The sequence below is a fragment of the Hyaena hyaena genome, unplaced genomic scaffold, assembly GCF_003009895.1.
Source record: "Hyaena hyaena isolate Hyena2069 unplaced genomic scaffold, ASM300989v1 scaffold_1354, whole genome shotgun sequence".
In the NCBI taxonomy this organism is placed as follows: Eukaryota; Metazoa; Chordata; class Mammalia; order Carnivora; family Hyaenidae; genus Hyaena; species Hyaena hyaena.
This window is the reverse complement of record NW_024081997.1, coordinates 223,095-246,260: the sequence shown is the minus strand read 5'-3', so window position 1 is coordinate 246,260 and position 23,166 is coordinate 223,095. Positions and strand designations below refer to the sequence as shown.

At 54.0% G+C, this 23,166-nt stretch overlaps 1 protein-coding gene across 1 annotated transcript in view; it reads left to right on the top strand.

The window, feature by feature from the left end:
* DLGAP2 (DLG associated protein 2) overlaps positions 1-23,166 on the top strand; it is a 176,424-nt gene that overhangs the window by 103,611 nt on the left and 49,647 nt on the right. The window contains exons 13-14 of the mRNA XM_039223525.1: positions 14,711-14,858; positions 22,322-22,541. Coding sequence (XP_039079456.1) covers positions 14,711-14,858; positions 22,322-22,541 — 368 coding nt within the window. The remainder of the gene's footprint in view (positions 1-14,710; positions 14,859-22,321; positions 22,542-23,166) is intronic.

The window sequence follows — 23,166 nt, the reverse complement described above, 5'->3', positions numbered from 1 at the left end:
ACTTATAAATTACCCAACCTCAGAACCCCATCATCACCTCACCTAGCTTACTATTATTTACCTCCCTACTCACCTTCCAGTTTTGTCCCTATCTGCTGACAGACAAATCTGCTCATGCCTGATTATAAATACCAGGAAAGGAAATGGAATGAAAAAGTACAATAGAACTCCCAAAGAAATACAAGGGGAAAAAGAAGAGATTCTTTTTTTTTTTAATTTTTTTAATTTTTATTTATTTTTATTTATTTCTGGGAGAGAGAGAGAGAGAGACAGCGTGAGCATGGGAGGGTCAGAGAGAGAGGGAGTCACAGACTGAAACAGGCTTCAGGCTCTGAGCTGGCAGTCAGCACAGAGCCCGACGTGGGGCTCGAACCCACGAACCGCGAGATCATGACCTAAGCGAAAGTCGGACGCTCAACCGACTGAGCCCCCCAAGCACCCCTTCTAAGGGACTACTGGCTACTTCTAAGCCGTGTCAGCGGGGGGCCTGGCCAGCCCTTTCCCTTCCGTCCTACCCAGCAGGCTTCTTCTGAGCACCTGAGATACTTTGCGGGGACTCGGTAACGTGCTGGCTGGAAAGCGTGGCCGGTCAGAGTGTCTGGAGCCATGCGTCCGCGTGTGGTGGCTTCTCTGAGTCTCTCACCCTGGCATCCTGGCCTTTTGGTAGGAGTGAGGTCGGCCGGGCGCCAGTGACGGCGTGCAGAGCTGCGTGGCGGGGGTCACTCGGACGGGCGCCCTCTCTGGCGCAGAGCCCAGCACCAGGGTCTCGGGTCTTGGCGACTGGGGGCCGGGGCGTTAGGGCATGTCTGAGTGGGGCGTGGGGCCCCAGTGTTCTCCAGGAGCCTGCAGCTCAGGGTCTGACCGTTCAATATTTGAGGACATGCAGCGCAAAGCACTCGAGGCGGGGCGCCCTGGCGAGAAGTGCTCCCAACCCTGCGTCTCCATCCAAGTCAGGATGCCCAGGCCCGGTCCCGCTCCACGGCCGCACGGTCCGTTCCCGAGGCCGCCAGTGACGGGGCACAGAACTCGTGCCTGGAGAAGTCTGAACACACGACCGCACACGGTAACTGAAGTCTGCGTCGTGCTTCTCCAGGTGCTGTGGGCCGTGTCCCCACGTGGCCAGCGTCCACTTCTGGAGGCCTGGCCTGCTCTGAGTGCGTCACAGCCTGCTCTTGATGTAGACACAAACCCGCCTCCTAGCACCACAGGGAAGATACTTCGTCAGTGGGTTTATTACTGGTGGATGAAGTGGATACAAATCCAGCTTCCTTCAAAGGCCCTTCAGTGGGGTCCCCTATCTCTCTGTCCAAGTAGCTGTGTGTTTCTCACGTGGTCCGAGCCACAGACCACCTGCAGCAGAACCGCCTAGAATGTTTGTTAGACATTCTCACCCCGTCTGCAGGACCGAGGTCTAGGAACCTGAAGGTTAGCATTTGCAAGACCACTGAATGGATGTGTTCTCGTTGCCTTGACACTAACCTTTAAACATGAACCAATAGCTGTCGGAAGCTTTTATAAAAAGAAAACCTGTTTACTTGGCTTAAAAACAGAAAGCCAAACATAGAAGAAGGCAGAGCCGGGAGTAGTAACGAAAGGGTCCGGGCGGCACAGGTGTCCGTCGTAGGCGCCGCTGCCGTGCGGACCTTGTGATTTAGTCAGGATGAGCATCGTGCGGCCACGTCTGTCTTCAGAAGCCCAGTAGCAGGAGTGGGCAGGGGTGTGTCATACAGCAGCGAGCCTCTCTCTTCTCCCCTGGGAAAGGCATCTGCCCCGCCTGAATTCACAGGACTCTCCGAACAGCCCCCTGAAGTAGGGGTTGACCATTGCCTTCATTGCCAACGGAAGAAAGTGTGGGTCAAGGTCGCTAGTGACCTGCTCAGCTCCCCACTGCAAGGATGCACACAAATAGAATCTGAACTTCAGACCCGGGTCTTCTGGCTTCAGATCGGTTCTTCTTGGCATTTAGCCCCTCCGTCTTGAAGGGAACTGAGTAATTTAAGGGAGAGCTGGTAGAAACACTTAATTTGCATTTCTGTCACCACTCCTGTGGATGGTAAATGACTGTTCCTTTCGGGGGGTAAGATTTATGACATCCTTGAGGAGCAAGACAACGTCCACATCATCCTGAGTTTTCTTTGTTCACCACTGAGAGCGGATGACAGCGAGGATTTCTCCTGAATGCCCAGATTCGACTGTCTATTGAGACGAGCCCACACCGCGTACACTAGCTTTGGAAATGCTCTCTGTCTTTGCTTGCCCAAAACGCCCCTTCAGTACAGGACTTTTTATTTAGCAGCTTAAGGATTTTATGCCCTGCACACCTCAGTGGCCATCCCCTCCCCCTGCAAACCCAGGGCTCCGTATGACTTCCTGTTCTGTTTTCTAACGAGGAGATGGAGCAGAGGCCCTCTGGTAGAACTCAGTGAGGCCCTGAGCCAGTGACGGCCCCAGAGAGGCAGCTGTCTGCGCTGGAAGCAAACCGATACACAGCTTTATGTGCGTCCCAGCTGCTAACCCATCAGGCACCTGTAACAATCCTGTGCAACTGTTTGAAGTGCTCATATATGATACAAAGTAACGTATGCACACTTCCGGGAATCGGAGATCTTTGTCCCTGAATCTGGCTGAATCACAGCTCTGACCTCCAGCGAGATCCCTTTATGAAACAAGGTGGATTATCAGACCTTCCTCGGAGAGCCCTGTCCAGCCCCAAGGACGGCAGCTGCCGGTGGAAGGTTCTTTGTTCCTGCTAACGGCACCGCGTCCCCCGGAGCGCTGCTGAGAGCCTACCACCCAGAGGCACCCACGGGACCTCAGTTCATTTCTGCAGATTCTTTCCACGTCCTCGTGACGGACACACATTCCACTTCAATTTACAAATGATGAAAAACTAAATACAGTACTTTTCATATCTGATTTCTACCCGCTTTACGAAGATATAATTTATGCACCTCACAGTTCATCCACTCGAAGCACACAGTTCAACAGCTTTTAGTATATTCAGAGTCGTGCATCTTCCCTGTGATCAATTCTAGAACGTTTCTTCACACCTAATGGAAACCCTGTACCCACTGGCAGTCACTCCCCCAACCCTGAACAACCACCATCTGCTTTCTGCCTCTGGGTTTGCTGGGCCTGGGAGTTTCCTGTAAGTGTGATTGCATGACGTGTGGCCTTCGGGGTCTGGCCTCCAGCACTGAGCATCGTTTTTTTAAGGTTCATGCCGCCCGTGTGTCATCTCCTTTTAGGGACGATACCCATTGTGTGGACACCGCCGCGGATACCCATCCATGAGTCGTGGACATTTGGGTGGCTTCCACTCAGGGGTGTTATGAGTAATTCCGCTATGAATCCTTCTACAAGCTTTTGTGAGGACATATGTTTTTGTTTCTTTTAGGCACGTATCTGGAAGTAAAATTGCTAGAACATGTGGAATTACACTTAACTTTTCGAGGAACTTCCAGACCATTTTTAAAGTGGCTGCACTTCATGTAGTATTTCAGAATATAGATTTTCAGTGTATTCCATACTATAGCATATTAAACTTATAAACGTTCATATAGTTATATAAAATTTAGCCCTTATTTAAAAAAACTTTTTCTTATTTATATGTGTTACTTTAATCTCTGAAGGGTTACAGATAATTTTGTAATAAGAGCAGATTTTTTTCATTGATTTTGACACATTTACATCTGTTGATATTGATATACTGAAACTCATAACATGGAAGATAAGTGATTAATGGAGCTTTTCCTTAATACTGATCATTCTCTGATTCTTTAACCTCCCGGCCTTCCTTAGAGTGCAAACTAATTCATACTCCTCTGCACAACGTTGCCACTTTTCTTTAAAATACATTTCAGAAGTTGAACCCCAAAGCAGTTTAAATAGGAGAAAGACAAGATTTTCAGGAGGACACTGGGTCTCTTTAAATACATCCTTCAGGGGGCGCCTGGGTGGCTCAGTCGGTTAAGCCTCCAACTTCAGCTCAGGTCATGATCTCACGGTTCGTGGGTTTGAGCCCCATGTCGAGCTCTGTGCTGACAACTCAGAGCCTGGAGCTGCTTCATATTCTGTGTCTCCCTCTCTCTGCCCCTCCCCCACTCATGCTCTGTCTCTGTCTCAAAAATAAATTTAAAAAAACCATAAATACATCCTTCAGAAAATCAAACTTCATTAAAAATTTCTGTGCGGCCTCGGGGCTCCCTGAGGAAAAGGGGCAATGATTCAATCATCTTGTTTCTGCGACAGGTGCCCGATGAATGTTTGTTAGATGAATGACTCATTTTGATGGATAAACATATTTGAGGGAAGCATTTTAATGCCAAAGAAAACCTTTTTCAAGGGTTTACTTTGTTCCGTGATGTTGGGCTCCATCCCTCTGGGTCCCACTCTGTTGATGTTAGCTCTTTATATAAGGTCACTATTACTGGCCTCAATTCTGTGTCTCTTTAGAAAAATAAATTATAGAGAAGGATGTCAGCACATTGAATTTAAATAAACCTCAGAAATGTTAAATGTCAAGGAATTAAGTTGATACCTTTAATTCTGGCTGTACTCGACAATTCCTGCTACAATATTGGCTGCAAGACCAGTTTGAAGACGTGGCGCGCCATTCAGTAAAGATGAGCCTGAGGTCCCTGGCGGACCCCAGGGACCCTGGAGACACCGTGCCTGTAAATGCGGTGTGGCCTCCGCGGCGCTCGGAGCACTCGCGGCCCAGGGGGCACGGCTCCCGCGTCGCCCAGACTGTGACCCCTCATACGCTCAGAAACACGCTCTAAGCAGAAAGGAAGTTTCTGAAAGAAATACGGGACGCCTCGGAGAATCTCCAGAGGGAGAGCGGCCCGGCTGGAAGGCTCTGCACCCAGGCAGTAAGCCTCACCCCAGAAGTAGTTTCGTGAAAACGGTCATTTCTTTTTTTTTTTAATAGTTTACTGTCAAGTTGGTTTCCATACAACACCCAGGGCTCATCCCCACAAGTGCCCTCCTCCATGCCCATCCCCCCTTCCCCTCCCCCCCATCAGCCCTCAGTGTGTTCTCAGCATTCAAGAGTCTCTTATGGTTTGCCTCCCTCCCTCTCCCCCACCATTTCCCCCCTTCTTCTCCCCCTTGGTCCTCCGTCAAGTTCCTCCTAATCCTCCTATACGTGCAAACATATGGTATCTGTCCTTCTCTGCCTGACTTATTTCGCTCAGCATAACACCCTCAAGGTCCATCCATGTTGCTACACATGGCCAGATTTCGTTGTGTCTCATTGCCATGTAGTATTCCATTGTATAGATGAACCACATCTTCTTGATCCATTCGTCTGTTGATGGACACTTAGGCTCTCTCCATGTTTTCACTATTGTTGAGAGTGCTGCTGTGAACATTGGGGTACATGTGCCCCTGTGCATCAGCACCCCTGTATCCCTTGGGTAAATTCCTAGCAGTGCTATTGCTGGGTCATAGGGGAGTTCGATTGTTAGTTTCCTGAGGAACCTCCACACTGTTTTCCAGAGGGGCTGTACCAGTTTCCATTCCCACCAACAGTGTAGGAGGGTGCCCGTGTCTCCACATCCTCGCCAGCATCTAGAGTTCTCTGATTTGCTCATTTTAGCCACTCTGACTGGCGTGAGGTGGTATCTCAGTGTGGTTTTGATTTGTATTTCCCTGATGAGGAGGGATGCTGAGCCTCGTTTCATGTGGAAGACGGTCATTTCCAACCCCTTGTGCAAGACCTCACAGTGGACACCCCTGGGCAAGAGGAGGTCAGTGGCATCTGAGCCATGGCCACAGCCAGCTGGTGAGCCAGGGCGCCATCACAGTGTGGGCTCTGCCAAGCTGTCCCCTCGAGTCTCCGGAAAATGCATCTCACTGACAGAACGTAGGCCGTGTGTCTATGCCGTGGCTTTGAGGGGGTCTGTTGGGTCCCGTAACGGGAGCCACACTGCCTCTCACAGTGGTGAGTTCCCTAAACAAGTAACAGTGAAATAACTGAGATGTCAGCAAGCCACACAGATGACAGATGCCACCATAACAACATAATTTTTAAAAATAAAACATAGTGAGTAGGAGTTCTGGAGAACTGACTCTCCTACAGAAAGCAACTCTGGAATATATTATGTATCTGCGACAAATATATACAGCTGACCCTTAAACAACATGGGTTTGAACGATGCGGGTCCCCTTATCCACAGATTTTTTTTTTTATATATAGTACTGTAAATGTTCTCTTCCTTATGATTTTCAAAATAGCATTTTCTTTTCTCTAGCTTATCCTATTGTAAGAATATGATATGTAATACATATAATCTATGACATATGTGTTAATCGGCTCTTTATGTTATTGGTAAATCTTCCTACCAGTCAACATTAAGTTACTAGTAGAGGTTGGGGTGAATCAAAACATGGATTCTCAGTTAGGTTCTCCTAACCTGCATTGTTCAAAGATCAGCTGTGTCTGTCTGTTTTATACACATAAATATATAATATATAAACATATATATTACAAAAACATAACAGGACAGCAAACAACAGCAGGCAGAAGTAGATGATATTCAGACACTGCCCAAGGAACACGCTCAGTGAAATCCACATGGATGTGAATCCAGCCCTCATGCTATGGACTACGAAGAAGTTAGGCAAAGGGCTGCAGTCATGACTTTGGATGTTAAGGAATAGGATGTGGAACTTCCAGAGTGGCAGGAGGTACAGGTTGGGGGTGCAAAGGGACAACACAGAAGCAAAGGAGCCGTAGTGAGGGAACCCCAGAATCTGCATAGCCCCTAAACTGAGTTTAGTTTTCAGCTGCTGCCCACTGAAGATGATAAAAAATTAGGGACTGGAGCCCAGCCAGTCATGGTGTCTGGGCAAGGGACCTGAACACAGTGAATGATGACTCAGGGAATACTTAAAGCTTTCCACAGACGCATCCTGTGAATGAGTCTAACCACACACCCACGAGTTCAGGAGGGTCCACCAGAACAAAACTCAGTACTCTTCAGAGGAAGATAACAGAATCCAGAGTCTTAGTCAACAATGTCCGCTATACCTAAGAAAAAAGAAGAAAAGCAAAACCATGCAAAGTAGTACCAAATTGAAACTCATTAACAAGAACAAAATGAAGATAACACCTGAGATGACCCAGATGTTAGGCTTATCCAAAAAGAACTTTAAAGGGGCGCCTGGGTGGCTTAGTCGGTTAAGCATCCGACTTTCGCTTAGGTCATGATCTCTCGGTTCGTGGGTTCGAGCCCCGCGTTGGGCTCTGTGCTGACTGCCAGCTCAGAGCCTGGAGCCAATTTCAGAGTCTGTATCTCCCTCTCTCTCTGACCCTCCCCTGCTCACGCTGTCTCTCTCTCTCTCCTAGAAATAAATAAAAAATATTAAAAAAAAAAAAAAAGAACTTTAAAGCAGCAATGATGAGGTCTTCTATGTAATATAAATGCAGCTATTATGAGGTTCTACATCTTAAAGGAAAAGATAGTCTTGATGAGTGAACAGATTGTAGAAAAAACCAACTGACATTTCAGGACCAGAGAAGTACACAATCTGAAGGGAGAAATTCACTGTTCAAGAACAGGTTGAGAACATGCAAGAAAGATTCTGATAATCTCAAAGCTTGATAAGCCCCTAGTTGATAAGACTGATCACCTAAAAAAGGGGGAAGGGAGGAAGAAAACACATATAAATATTAGGAATAGAAGAGGAAATTAGTGTAGATCCAATGGAGATTAAAAGTAAAATAATAGGAAAATGTGAACAAATTTATGCCAATAAATTCTACAGTTTATATGAATTGGACCAATTCCTTGAAAAACAGTTTTTAATAGAAAGAAATAGAAATAGAAAACCCATATAGTTCTATTATATATTTAACCCACTATTAAAACCATTCCCACAAAGAAAAATTTGGCCACAATAGTTTCATTGGTAAATTTCCATTAAGTCCTAAAGGAAAATCATGTAAAAACTTATTAACTGGAGGGTGAAGAAATGATACCTCTCAACTTATTTTATGAAGGCTGCATAACTCTGATACCAAAAATGTTACCCAAAAAAGGCACTTACTGACCAATATATTGTTTCAAATTAACAAAATACTAGCATTCCAAACTCAATAATATATAAAGAGAGCCAAGTGTAGTTTCTTCATGACCAAATAGGAATTCCAGGAATGCATGGTTGATTTAATGTCTAAAAATCAATGAAGGGATTTACCATATTAGTAAATAAAGAAGAAGCCCTTTATGATCATATCAAGACATGAGGAAAAAACAAAACTCTCAGCAAACCAGAATAAAAGGGAACTTCTCCAGTTGGGTGGAGGGCATTTGCATAAAATGTAGAGCCAATATACATATTAAGATTATCTAAGATTGGGTAAAAGATAGGACATCCATCCTCAACATTCCCCCTTAACATTAGAATGGAGGATAGCCAGTAATAAAGCAAGCTAGACCACGGACATGGAGACTATGAAGGAAGAACTTTATTCTGTTTATTCTCAGATGACAAGACCATTCACACACACACACACACAGACACACACACACACACACACACACAAAACCTAAGGAAAGTACAAAACAAATACTTCAACAAATAATGGCATTTACCAAGACCAGGGCACTAGCAAAATAACGTAAAAATCAACTGTATTTATGTAGTCCATCAGCAGACAATTGGAAAATGTAAAATTTGTGGGGCTTTGGAGAGTTCGTACTTCCTAATCCTCTTCACCTATTTCACTCATCCACGGGCCGCCCTCCTCCTTGGCAATGGCCAGCTGTTCTCTGTATTTAAGTGTCTTTTGTTTGTTCATTTGTTTTGTTTTTGAGATTCCACATATTCAGGAAACCATATGCAATTTGTCTTTCTCTATCTCACTTACTTCATTTATTGTAATATTCTAGCCCTGTTGTTGCAAATGGCAAGATTTCATTCTTTTTCATGGCTGCATAATATTCTAGCGTGTGTGTGTGTGTGTGTGTGTGTGTGTGTGTGTGTGTGTGTTGCATCTTCTTTATCTGGTCATCTAGTGATGGACACTTAGGTTGTTTCCTTGTCTTGGCTATTGTAAATAATACTGCAGTAAACACAGAGGCGCATATATTCCTCAAATTCGTGTTTTCAGTCTCTTTGGGTAGATACCCAGTAGTGGAATTTTGGGATCATAGGGTAGTTCTATTTTTAATTTTCTGAGGAGCCTCATGCTGTTTTCCAGAGTGACTACATCCCTCGGTAGTATTCCATTGTGTGTATGTCTATGCCACATCCCAAGGTATTTTTAATCTCCATTCAGAGACGTCTCTTTTTTATTGCTTATTTTGGGGATTTTCCAGAAACCATTCCATGATTGATTTCTAGTTTAATGTCCTCCTGGCCCATCAGCACACACTGTAAGACTTCTGTTCTTTCAACATTTGTTAAGGTTTGTTTCATGGCCCCACGTATAGTCTCCCCTCGTGGCTGTGTGATGTGCTCTTGAGGAAAGCACGGCTGCTGCTGCTGTTTGGGGGAGACAGTGTGATTGGGGTAAGAGTAGACCAGGGCTTCTCAGCCTCAGCTCTAGTGATGTTTGGGGCAGATGATGCCTTCCCGTTGGGAGCCGACTGGGCACCTGCTGGGCCCTTATCATCATCTCTGGCTTCTGCCATCACGTGCCCCTCCCCCAAGTGGTGGTGACCCAGATGTCCCCAGATGTCATCTCGCGGGAGGCGGAAACTCACCGGTTAAGGGCCACTCAAAGAGAACACAGCAGAGTGGGTCCCACTGGCACATGTAAGACCTGTGCTCGTCCGGAGTCACCACTGAGAAACCAGAAGGGCCCCAGAGTGAAGGAAAAGGTCTGACATCCAACAAGGACTCTGATTGCACAATATAGAAAGAGCTCCCACAAAACAAAAACATGAACCAAATAACCGAGTTTTTAAAATGGGAAAGTTGAAAGTCCCGCCACAAGAGAAGATACACAAATGGTCACCGCTGGGAATGAGAAGAAGAGCTTCAGTGAGCTACCCCTTCAGCGCCCCAGAGGGGCTTAAATTAGGAGGGGTGAGGACACAGAACCCCGGCGAGGGTGTGGGCTCGCAGCCTGCAGACAGAACCCGCCGAGGTCTGTACTCGAGGTCCGTGATCTCACTGCTTGTCTGCTTTGTTTCCACTAATGAGAACGTGGTAGGCATTTCTACTTCCGCTCTACGATTTCCATTTTAGAGAAAAATAAATCTCCGTTTCCTTCTTGTCAAAACTGTTTAAACAGTTGAAATGTTTGGTTGAGACATGTCTCACCTGGAACATTGGGGCCCCATCCGGCAGCCCCTCCCGTCAGCTGCCCCCCGGGATGAGACATCCTCACCACACTCCGCGGAAGAAGGTGCAGAACGGCTGCTCTGGGCCCCCGGCCGAGTCCAGGCCTCCTAGGGACAAGTTCAACGCGACGTCTGTGAGCCAGGTGCTCGCCTTTCTTGTAGAAGATCCGGACTCAGTATTCAGTGAGCTGTGTGCGTGAAGTCCTGTTAGTGACCCTCACTTTGCAGACGCTCCCTGAGAACAGGGGCCGTCCACAGAGACGCAGGAGCCCGTCTGAGGGGACAGGACTTGGGAGCCCGTCTCCGGGGAAGCAGGAGCCAGTCCGAGGGGACGTGGAAGCCCGTCTGTGTGGACACGGGAGGAGGGTTGAGCAAAGGGAGCACAGGCTGGCTGCCGCCCCACGCTCCCTCCCGGGGGCGCAGCTCACAGGCAGAGCTGTGCTCCCACGGGAGCTCACTTCCTAAAAATACATGGACTCGTCCCCCCAAAACTCACGACTTTGCTCACATCACCCCTGCGCTCTCCTCTTCATGGGCAGATCACAAATTGTTCAAAATGGTCACTTACGCTATCATTTCCGTGTCTTTACTGCAACCCGGTTTCTGCCGCCGAAGCCATTTCCCCGGTGGTGTGTGTGACCCCGATTGCGCTGAGAGCCACCCTCGGAGACTGGTCTCCTCGCTCCCGCCTCGCTGGCTCCCCGACATCCGGGGGACCCTTCCTGTCCCCCCTCCGCTCCCCTGTGGTGACTGGCGACCTTGCTCCGTGCCACCTCGGGGCTCGGGGCTCTCACCTGCCCCACCCTTCTGCCCCTCAGACGAAGAATCACAAAGACAGGAAATACCCAGTCGCGCTCCAGCCGGATGCTGGGCCCCAAGCACGAGGATGACCACAGATGCACCGCAAACCGGCGTGGAGAGATGCCCTCAGGATTTGGAGCGGACACGTCGAGGACGGACACGATGGTTTTCTTGTTTCTCCTTCACACAACCTGCATTGAGTCGTCACCACTTTCCTAAGGCAACCGAGGAAAGGGGGTGGTTTATTTTATCTGCATTCTCGAGTCTGGTTACGTGGACCTAGACGGGCAAGGGCCGAGGCCTGGTTAGCGTGTGTTTTGTTCTGCGAGTCTGTTCTACCCGGATCCCAAGTCACAGAAGAGGCTGGTCAGCCGGGGTGCAGCCCTCAGCCCTGAAGCGGCCACGGACAGAAGGGGCGACGGGGGGACTCGGGGAAGCCCCCTCCCCTCTGTGCGAGCACCGTCCCTCTCGCACCTTCTGGCCGGCGGCCACAGTGCTGGTGCACACGGGACCATCCGGCGTGGGCATCCTTGGGAGGGAAAAACTGGAGAAAACGCCTTCCTGTTATTCTGGAAAACTCTTTATAGTTTCCATTCGTTTCCTCAGCTGCTGCAAACCTATGCGTGAAACTGTGTCTCTAACCCTGACGGCCAGGGTCCCGAAGTAGAAACTACCCATTTGAGGAAAGAACCAGGGGCTTCGAGGGGGTTTTAAGATGCCATAGGACCCCAGGGGCGCCTGGGTGGCTCAGTCGGTTAAGCGTCCGACTTTCGCTCAGGTCATGATCTCGCAGTTCGTGGGTTCGAGCCCCGCGTCGGGCTCTGTGCTGACTGCCAGCTCGGAGCCTGGAGCCTGTTTCAGTCTGTGACTCCCTCTCTCTCTGACCCTCCCCTGCTCACGCTGTCTCTCTCTCTCTCCTAGAAATAAATAAAACATTTGAAAAAAAAAAAAAAAAGATGCCATAGGACCCCAGTACGGTTTCTGCGGGGGAACAGGAGTTAGAGTCGGGGGGGGCTTGGCGTGCTCTGTGCAGGAGAAGATGCCTGATGCCGGCTTCTGACCCCAGCTGTGCCTCTCAGTCTTGCTTCCGGATCTCCAGCCTCCAGCTCTGCAATTGACAAGATCACTGGGCCTGGGGACACCGTATCGTAAAATGCTAAACCGTTACAACAAAAAAAAAGTCTGTTAAACCTAACGAGGCTGAAGTTGGGGGCTTTTAAAACTGTTTGAAAGATACAGTAACGGAGGACCATGCACTTGGGGCTCTCTGTTCTGTGACTCAGCAGCTGCGATCTTGGGGCTGAAGGCGTGAATCCCGGAGCCAGGGTGCCCTCACGGGGCCCGGCTGGGCGCTGCACTTGGCCCCGGCCACTCCCTGTCCCCTTTGTATGGCGCAGAATGCTTTCAGGGGTAACCAGCACATTAGTGTACTGCCAGCGTTAACTCTTGTGAGCCCAAAATCTGGGGCGCCGGGGGGCTCAGTCGATTAAGCATCCAACTTCGGCTCAGGTCATCATCTCAAGGTTCCTGAGTTCAAGCCCTGCGTCGGGCTCAGAGCCTGGAGCTTCATTTGGATTCTGTGTCTCCCTCTCTCTGCCCATCCCCCACCCCATTCTCTCTCTCTCTCTCTCTCTCTCTCTCTCTCAAAAATAAACAGTAACAAAAATTTTTTAAAGAAAAAATAATGTTCAGCTTTCTACAATGGCAACTTTTCTCTAAGTGGCATGCCAGGTTTGGGAAGAAGGAGGTCACGGAGTTAGAAAACGTGTTTGAAACATAAAATCACAAAATATACCAAATCATGTGTGAGTGCCATGCAAAAGCCACCAAAAGGGTCAGTTGCTGTCATTCTGAGGACATCTGATCACTCACGGCGCCCGGCAGGGGCTAGCAGTGCCTGTGCAGAGACGGACAGAGTCCTTCTTCAGGGGCCCCCAGCCCCGAGAGTGCTAAGACACCAGGCGGCCGTGTCAGTCGGGAGGGAGAGCTGTGCTACGGGCAGGGAGCGAGGCATCAGACCCAGCGGCACAAATGCAAGGTGGGAAATGGGCCATTTCAAGGAAACAGAAGGAGGGGGAGATGCAGAATGCTGGCATTTTTGCAAAGTCAGAAGTGAGGCCAGGAGCCCAAGTCAGGGGTCTTCGCAGAGGCCGTGCCCACGCACACACACGGGACGTGGGACACACTCACACACACTCACTCACACACACACACGCACACAGCACACACATGCCACAGCCCTGGGTACCGCCTGTCGGCTCTTTGCCGCTCCCACAGACTCTGGCCACTTCCCTGCCACGTCCACGGCAGGTAGCCACGCGTGGGGGGTTGCTCCCCCGTCTTCCTGGCGGTCAGGCCTGGTGCGCACTGCGGTGCGGTGCGGGTCCCCGGGCTGAAGCAGGGGTCACACGAGGCGTCCGGGCCGAGTCACGTGCCCAAACCGGAACCACCTCACGGCCAGTTTCCTTCTCTGTCTTTTTGTTTTGCTTTGTTCTGAGCAAAGGGAGCTGGAATGTTACATGCTTGGTTTTAAAAGAAAAGTTACCATAATAATAATTTGTAATATAAATTATATTCTATTAACATATACATATAAATACTGATTTTAGCAGAAATAACGACCTCTAATCTGTGATGAATGGGCTTTGCTTATTCGCACTTGTGACCGAGGCCAGGTTTCTGTCTGCTGTCCCGTTTTCAAAGAAAGAAGTAAATCACAGAGAAAACAATTTGCATCAGGAATTTTCTCTGAAAAGCAAGCCGTGGAGCCAGACCTTAGCAGCCCAGTATTTACACACATGTTCACGCGCAGACCCGTGTTCTGATCCCATTGAGCGCTACCGTGTGACCCAACACGGGAAAGAACACCTTCCGTCCTCACGACTCCAGGGTTTGCTCAGACAGACTGAGTTTTTACTATGGAAAGATTGTCAACAGAACTTGAAAGAAAGGGAATTCAATTGGCCAGAAGTTTAGGCTGAGCTGACCTTTCCATCTGCCAGACGCCCTCAAGGTTTTCCCATACTTTTAACATTTTAGAAAATAGCAAGAGAGGAGATCAGAGAACACTGACTGTTAGGCGCACCGGGAGGAAGATGGCGTTAGGATGACGAGACAGAGCTGGCTTAGTCTGCTCTTCCCACCTGCCTGCCTCCCAGAACCCGGCCCCCTTTGCAGAGGTGGAGCCTGGGGCTAGCCCGTTTTTTCTTCTTTTATTTTTCAGAACGTGTAAAGTTGCCAGAAGTGAACATGATTTGTATGAAATTCTCGGGTTTGGGGCTTAAATTCGGGAGCCAGGCCCGTGTGAAGGGTTAGAGTCTTTCTGCACCCTTTTCCGCTTATGTGGAGGGACCCCGGCCTCCCTACCCGGCCGCAGAAAGTCAGGCTTCCAAGCAGCTTGAAAAAGCACCGCCGTTACTTCTGGCGCCTCTGCGTTCATAAATGAACCTGCTGGATGTTTGCCCAAGACCAAGCTTCCGTCAAAAGACAAGCGTGCGGCTGGAAGGTTCCTAGCAGCCTCCCGGCGGTGGCTGGAGCGCCCCTCACCCGCTCTCCCCCTTCGGTGCATGCTCACGGAACGCCTTTTCTCTTCATTTCTTTTTCTCTTTTAGCCAGAGCTACCTGCAAGCGGCAAGGGACGCGTCTGCTGCCCACAGCCTGGACCTCTCTGCCAAGTACAACTCCCCGAAGTTCCGCTCCCGGAACCAGAGCTACATGCGAGCCGTCAGCACCCTGAGCCAGGCCAGCTGTGTGAGCCAGGTTGGGAACCCTTCCCGCCCCCTGTCCCTCGGGCCGGTCTCTGGAGCCGCGTCCTCGCGCCACTCACCTGCGGGGGGGACGGCGGCCCGGCCCGCGTCAGGGGAAGGCGGTGAGCGCTCCTGGCGCGCCTGCCTGGGCTCCTCTGACGACAGACGCGGGAACTGCGTGACACTCGGTTCTCGACACCCCTGCACCGGCCTCCTCTGTGCGGGAGCGACGTGTCCGCCCTCTCGGTGGCCGGAGCCCACACTGCCCCCTTTCCCAGGAGGCTTCCCCGCCAACACGGGGCGGCCAGGCCCGCGACAGGCAGGCCCTCGGTGCCGCCCTCGCCGACGCTGGAGGCCCGGTGACGAGAGGGGAAAGCGACGGGTGGTGCTGGGCGTCCCCACGGTTGTGTCCGTCAGGCTCACCGGCTTCACACGCAGCCTCGGCGGGATCCGCGGCTCCGGGGGGGACAGCGGGCGCGGCTGCCAGCCAGGCAGGGACCCCAGCAGGCTCTCCGTCCTGCCCTGAGCTGTGCACACAAGACCCCAGGGCCAGCCTGGCACCTTCACGCCAGGTGCCAAGGGGCGATGCGAGCGGAACTTCTGTGTTTGACCAACAGGTTGCTTGCTGACTTCGGCTGCCTTTCCAGGCAGAGCCTGAGCGAGACTCGAGTGTGTGGGGTTCCGCCCGGGGCCTCCCTCCACCCACTGCAGAGCGGGAGTGGGGCTCCGTCGGGGCCCCCCTCGCCTCCCCCTCTCCTGTCACCCACTGCAGGGCAGGGGTGCGGCTCTCAAAGGCTGGCTCGTGTCCCCCCCTGCAGGGCAGGAGTGAGGCTCTCAGAGCCCGGCTCGCATCCCCCCTCCCCTGTCACCCACTGCAGGGCAGGAGTGAGGCTCTCAGAGCCCCGCTCGCATCCCCCCTCCTCTGTCACCCACCGCAGGGCAGGAGTGAGGCTGTCAGAGCTCGGCTCGGCTTGCATCCCGCTCCCCTGTCACCCATATCCCGTGAAATCCCCTAACTGCCGTGAACTCCTTTCCCATCTGTGGGGAGAGTAAGACACCGGCCTGGGTTGTAGGCAGAGGCGGTGCGGCACGCACAGCACACGGGGCGGCGGCTGGTGGGCGCTGAGTATGGCTGTGTGGAGGGGCCGCGGTGAGTCCTCAGTAAGTGACAGCCGTCAGGGCCACTGCAGGAGGAGCAGTCACAGTGGCCGTGATTAAGGATGCTGGAGCGGCCCTGCTCACACACGCGGGGAGCCCTCGGCAGCCTGCAGGGCTCGGATTCGTGGAAGGCTGCCGGGCCACGGGCTTTGCCGGCCTCATACGGCCGGAGTCTGCTCGTTTTACCGCTGTGTTTCTCACCAGAACACCGTACTCTGCATCCCTTGTACTAGCCTGTCCCACGACCGAAGAAAGACGTCACCTCGCACACAACTCAGAGGCGATTTTCCTCTGAAAACAGGATGAGGTTTCCATCCGTCGCAGAGAGAAACCCAGTGACCCTTTCCCCCAAGACAAGGAAAGGGCCATTCCTGGTCTGTAACCAGGCCGCCCTGGCCGTAGCCCGGAGCCCCGGCCCTGGGCGGACAGAGACGGTGGGCCTCCCCGCGTCCGAACTCAAATGCCCTTGCAAATAATAATAAAAACGGCAATAACAACGAGGTGGCAGCACCTCGATTGCCATGGTTATCGGATTAATTGGGGACACACCCCGTGTCAGAGCAAAGCCCAAGGTGGCGCTAGGAGATAGTGACTAAAGAGCGTCTGCGCACAGGGGCGCCCTCCCCACGCTCCCCTGCATCTGGAGAAGGAGCCGCACGCACCCCTGTCCTGAGAGGCCAGCTTCCCTCCCACTTCCAGCACCCGCGTCACCAAAGTGCGGCCTCAGGGTCAGCAGGGACGAGGTTTGCACCGCGGACGGGGTGGTGCCTCCACTTTCTTTTTCTTCTCTGAGTACAGTCGACATGATGTTACCTTAGATTCGGGCTACAGCCTAGTGATTTGACTCGTGCATGTTACGGGGAGCTCACCACTTGTCCTGTCACGTCGCTGTGACACTGTAGTTGTAACAGTGCCTTTCATTCCCGGGACTCGCTCACTCCATTAGAAGCTTGCACCTGCTGCCTCTTCACCCATTTTCACATCCCCCACCCTGTCCCCGGCAACCACGTTTGTGCCCCACGTTTACGGTCTGAGTCTCTTCCTCCCCGTTTTCACTTACTGTCAACAGACAGATCTCAGCTGAACGCACAGCGCACCTCTTCAGAATCTGGCCGTTCCCCTGGGGCTCCTCAGACACGTGGGCCACATACTGCCCTCAACTACACGTGCTCTTGGTGACCCCAGCTGGGGCTTCCAAACGTGTCACGCCCTCACGCCGTTCTCTGCTGAAAGCATTCGTCACTGTAAATTACAGCAAGAGTAGACCAGTTGGCTGTTTGGGGTTTTACTGATTTGGATGACTTTGACATTGGGAATGCTGGGTCGTTCCGATGGATGCGTTCTAGGCGAGGACTTTAAATTGCGCTCAATTTTTAATTCTGAAAAAAGCATATATTTCCTTAGGATACTCCTGGCACCTGGTGGTGGGGCCGATTCTCACGTGGGAACCAATCTGTAGTAATTGTGTGTCGGCCCCTGGCCAGTGCTCTCCACGCGGTCAGGGAGGAAGAGGCAGCTCCAGGCAATCGAGGACGATGCCTCGGGGGTGAGGCATCGGGGAACCCCTCAGTGTCCCTGAGACGATTGAATCGGTCGCTAAGCGGCCAGAAGTTCACCTTCAACTCTAATACTCAGTGTCTTTCGAGCGCAAACGTGAAATTAAAAGTCTAACTGAGCCTGTGAGACTTGCTGTCTTGTGCTGTGAGTTGAACTTGAGTCGTTGAGCTCTCAGGTCTGGCTTCTCTGAGCTCATGACCCCGGGAAGAGCCCACATAGGTGTTTGGGGGCTCTGGGCTGACGCCCCCGGGTTGCTAGCGGTGAGTGTCCGGGGCGGTAATAGTACATGCGCACTTCCACCTTCTCATCCACCAGCTTGAGGGACAGAATTGGTTTTTAACCATGAAAGTTCTTCCTGGAGGAATCTGTCTGAAAATGCTGGAAACGCACAGTGGATGTGTTGCCGTTGGGGAGCCGTGGGCGTGACCCCGAGGCTGCCTCGGCGTGGACGAGCCGTGAGCACGGGCCACTGGGCCATCTCATCGGCGCCGACCTTTCCTTGGCTGTTTCTTACTTAGCTCCCTGGGATGCACCCGTGTGCCGGCGCCCCTCCGCCTCCCCAGCCAGGACCTGCAGTGGTTTTGTTCTTCCGATGGCGCCCCTGCCGTCTCAGAGAACACAGCCGGCCTCCGCCTCTCGGCTGCACCGCCCCAGCCACGTGCAGTGTCTGTGTGGCTGAGTCTAACCTGACACAGAAGAACGCCCACGGTCCGCACATCCTGGAAAGGCACGCAGAGCAACAGACTTGAGGACCGCCTGACCCTCCGTCATCCGGTGAATGACAGTGTGACGGTGCCGTGGTCCCCATCACTGCTCTGGGCTCTGCCAGTGAATGTCACCCGGGGGCCACCCTGCAGGGTGTGACCACGTGGCTTCCCAGCCACATGCACTGGAGCTCCTTGCCGGCTGCTCAGGGACTTGGGGACACACGGCAACGAGGGAGGACCCGGGTCTCAAGGCAGCACCCGCCTGACAGCCGGGCAGAGCACGGGTCCGTGTCTACGCCGGGCACATCCACGGGCGCCCACAGAGACAAGCGCGGCCCCCCAGCCCCGTGCTGCCGGCCTCCCTCCCGTCCCCCCGTCCCCACCACACCGAGCAGCCACTTTCTGTGTCACCTCGTCACCTTCCCACACCCCACGTGGAAGGCCCGTGTCCCACCCGGGGTCACAGAGCCACACGCCTGGGGTCAGGTGCTCCTCTGAGCCCCAGCCCCTCCAAGCAAGCTGCAAGGACATGTCCCTGTTCGCTCTTGGGTGTGAAGTGGCAGGTGGGGCCGGGTCCCCAGACCTCGCCCGGCTCCTCAGGCAGGGGAAATGGAGGCCCCGCACGGAGGACTTGCACCCCAGGACGCACGGTCGCGCTGCAGCAGAGCCAGGGCCCCTTAGCGTTAGTGGAATCCCGGCCTCCAGCCAGCGGACCCTCCCCCCTCCGTCCTGCCTCCTTCTGCCCTCAGCGTCGGGCGGCCCTGACGGGTTTCTGGTCGTCCACAGTCGGGGCGGTTCTGACAACCCCCCCGCTTCCTGGAGGCGGGAGATGGGGCTGGGGGTCTGCGCGGCGGGGACGGTGGGACCTCTCCGCCCTGGCTGAGGAAGGACCCTGCCCTCCACGGCTTCCCGCCATGCCGCTGTCTCGCGGCCCCTTCTTTCTCTTCCTCTTTACAAAGCTTCCCTGCACTAGGATCGCCCCTCCCGTCACGCCTCCTCTTGTGAAAAGCGCTGGTGAGAATCCCTAACGCAGCTTCCCGTCGTGAGCGTGTTGAGGTGTGCAGCTCAGCGGAGCTCCGTGCACGGCCCGAGCCGCCCCGTCGCCGTCCCTCTCCAGGACTCTCCCGCCCGGCCCCTGCCCCGCGCCACCGTGTGTCTCCAGCGAGGTGACAGGGACCTGTGCCGCTGGACTCGCACGGCGTCTTCCCTCAGACGACCGGCTTCTTCCCCAGCAGAGGTGCCTGCGGTCCGTCCGCACCGTCGCAGGAGTCGGAACCCGCTCCGTCTTCACGGCTGAGTACCAGCCCCCACGTGCACGTGCGTTTACGCATATCCGTCCGGCTCAGTCCCTGTTTCCGATTGTCACGGATAAATGCCCCCGAGTGGCCTCGCCGGACACGGTGCCTCTGCCTTTAGTGTCTGGAGGCACCGCCGCCCTCTCTTCAGCGTAGCCCCGCTGGCCGCACGCCGGGCCGGGCCTGCTCGCCCCCGTCGGGACCACTGCACAGCCGCCCCCGCTCTGCCACAAACAGGACGGCCCCCTGTCACCTCCCCTCCTCCCAGCCTGCCCTGTGTTGGCTCCTCGGTGCCACGTTCTCCGGAAGCAGGTCCGGTTGCGTTTCTGAGTTTATGGTTCACAAAGGAAGACAGAGGAAGCTTCTGGCCACACTGGTTGTTTCCACAGCTTTTACCCCCTTGGCTTAGCGCCCTCCTGGGATTCCCGGGGACCAGGCCAGGGTTTGAGTCCCCGCGATGGCAGCCGCCTCCGCCAGCGGCCCTCAGGCTCGGCGAGCGCCCCAGCTCTCAGAGCGCAGGCCGTTTCAGCTCCTCTCCGGGCCCAAACTTGGGATCCTTCTCAACTCCTTCTATTTCTGTGAGAGGAACAAGCTGCCTTCGTTTCTAGAACCTCACGGGTGTGATTCAGTAGCTGTAAGTACTAGCCAAGTGGCCCTTGCTGAGATTTTAGCCTTTAAAATGCACGAGCAGCTTTGACACTTTCCTGCGTCAAGGCCGGAGCCCCTGGCCCGCGGAGGGCCTGCGGGAGGGCGTGGGCGAATCCCCGCGGCCAGGTGCGGGGGGCGTGCGCGCCGTCACTCACGGTTTGGCCTTTTCAGGCTGTGTAACGTGGGTCTTTGACATAATGACATAAAACGATCTGAGGCTTCTTGACATCATCCCCATGAGGGAAAGCAGAGCGTAAGGAATGTGGAGGCAGAAAACGTCGTGTGTCCAACAGCAGGGGTGTGTCCCACCGGCTCCGTCCCTGGGCGCGTGAGGCTGTCACGGCAGCAGGGTCGTGCTGTCCTGACCCTGATCCGCCTGCCCCTCCAACTTCAGAAACCCTCACACGGGTTTTCCTCTGGTCTTTCCTGCCGATGGGACCCAGAGCCTCTCCTCCTCACGCGGGGGTCAGGCGGCCGCCTTTGTCCCCCTGCGCTTTCCTCCACCGTCCCAGCACCAGACACGGCTCAGGCTCGCGTGTCAGGAGCCCCGGGCGGCGCCAGACGGCCACGGCCAGGTCTGCAGTCAGCGGTTCTGGAAGAAAGTGGTTTGCTTTCCTGTCAGAGGGGAGCTGACTTCCTCGCCTGCTTCCGCCCTGCGAGCAGGCAGGGACAGGCACGAAGCTGGCGTTTCCAGCAGACGTTTTTGTGGGCCAGCGTCACCCAGGGAGTTGGGGGTGCTGGGTGGCCCTCCAGCGGTGCGACGGCACATTCGGGTGTAAGGGGTGGACACAGGTGCCGGACCCAGGCCGGACGACGGCAGCGGGGGCTGGGCGTGGAGAAGCCTCCCGAGAAGGAGGGCGGCGGCCCCGGGGTGGCCTGGGTGCCTCCGCTCCCCCAGGGCAGGAGGGACGGCGGAGGTCACAGGAGGTGCCGGCTCAGCCCTCCCCGCTCCCTGTGCACTGAGCCTCTGCTCGCCGCACAGCCTGCCCCAGCCTCGGCGGGCGCACGGGGATTTCACCACGTGTCAGCCCACGCGGGGTCCCCCCGAGGGGTGCGCCCAACACAGAGTGACAGGGAGGGCTCATGTATCAAGGTCCTTTCAGCCTAACAGGGGACCCGCCCCGGAGCCCCTGACCCGGGAGCTCCTGTCCTCAGGCGGCGACTGGCTGAGCCCGTAAGCTTTCCTTCCCTGAAGTCTCCTCTGTCCTGCACCCGGTCTCCCCACCCGTCTTCTGCGCGCCTCCCTTCGCTGGGCTCCCACGTGAAGCCTGTGGGTTTGGCTCCTGGGAAACGCATGAGGACCCCCACCCGGCAGCCGCAGGAAATGCGTGCCCGTGCCCGCAGTCCCTGAGCCCACGCAGAGCCCCTCCGGCCGACCCGACGAGCGCGCCCGGTGTGCCCGGCACCTGCCACCCTGCGCCGGGCCAAAGCCGTGGTATTTTCTTAATACATTTGGAACCTTAGGTCCCCAGGGTGACTCTATTCCCGGAAACTAAATTGCAAGCTTGAAAATTATTACTGCACCAGCTAAATTATCAAACAAGTGAGCGTCCTAACATCCCAGGCTGAGCAGTGGCACGGCCGGGACGCACGTGATGCAGCCTGTTAACTAACGGACAGACCGCCCTTCCCCCCCCAGCTGCACTCGCGGTGCGTGGCCTCCTGGGGAGAAGGAGATGAGCTTCTTGCCAGATCTGTGCTTGGCGTCCATGACGATGCGTAGAGGCGGGCTCAGCACCCAGGCGGGGGCAGCCTGGGACCCTGATGGAGGCGCCGGGGTCAGGACGGAGGGGCCACGCGTGTGCTCACTGCCCGGGGCCACGCTCCACCCGCGCCCTGTGTCCGAGCCACTCCAGCAGGCCACCCTTGCAGCCTCCCTTGGGGGCCCTCAGAATTTCAGTAACATCTTGGCAGTGACCATTTTTCACAGTGTTTGTGAGAAATAACCCAGTGAGAGCCATTCCCTAAGCTTAATGGAGCCCCAAGGCCGGTTTCAAATTAACTCTGCTGAAGAGAGAGCTCCCGAAGGCTGGCTGCTCTCTCTCGCTCCCCTGTGACCTGGCCACGACCCCCAGCCGCGTGGCGCCGTCACCTGTGCCTTCTTGTTGCAGATGAGCCAGGCCGAGATGAACGGGCAGTTCGAGTCGGTGTGTGAGTCCGTCTTCAGTGAAGTCGAATCCCAGGCCATGGACGCCCTGGACCTTCCCGGATGCTTCCGGACGCGCAGCCACAGTTACCTCCGAGCCATCCAGGCCGGTTACTCCCAGGACGATGAATGTATTCCCGTGATGACGCCCTCCAACACCACCTCGACCGTCAGATCCGCAGCAGGTAAGACGGCCCTCCCGCCCTTCCTGCTGAGAAGTGTGCAGGGGCGCGGTCTTCATCCGAGAGCAGCAGACGTGCCTTCACCACAGACGCCATATGCTCTCCAAACATTTGGTAACTTCCCCAAACGCCTCTTGTCCTATTTTCCTGTTTGCAATGGTCTTTTGAAACATTTCTTTCATCGATAACCTTTCTTTTTCTCAGAATGCAATCTCTTAGTTATCAAAGTTCTTGAAAATAGTGAAGTATAACTTCTCTGAAGTCTTCTGCAGGAAGAAAGTTTAAGGGCTGACATTTGGGAAGTGGCTGTGCTTTAAATACCAAGGTCCAATGGATGCAGTAGAGCTCAAGGACGTGGGGGCGCCCAGGCTCCCGCACCCCCTGGGCCACAGCTCACGGACGTGGGGGCGCCCAGGCTCCCGCACCCCCTGGGCCGCGCTGCATGTCTGCCGCGGGGTGTGCAGATCCGCAGGCCTGGTTCATGGCCCGGAGCAAGTCCTTCCTTCCTAGAAATTCACTCCTCATCCCCTTCCAAGTCACGGTGTGCTTCCATTCTTATGGAAAACCACATCCAGCCCCCTGAAAATTTACTGCCTGAACGAAATATCGGCACCGATATTTCACTGCA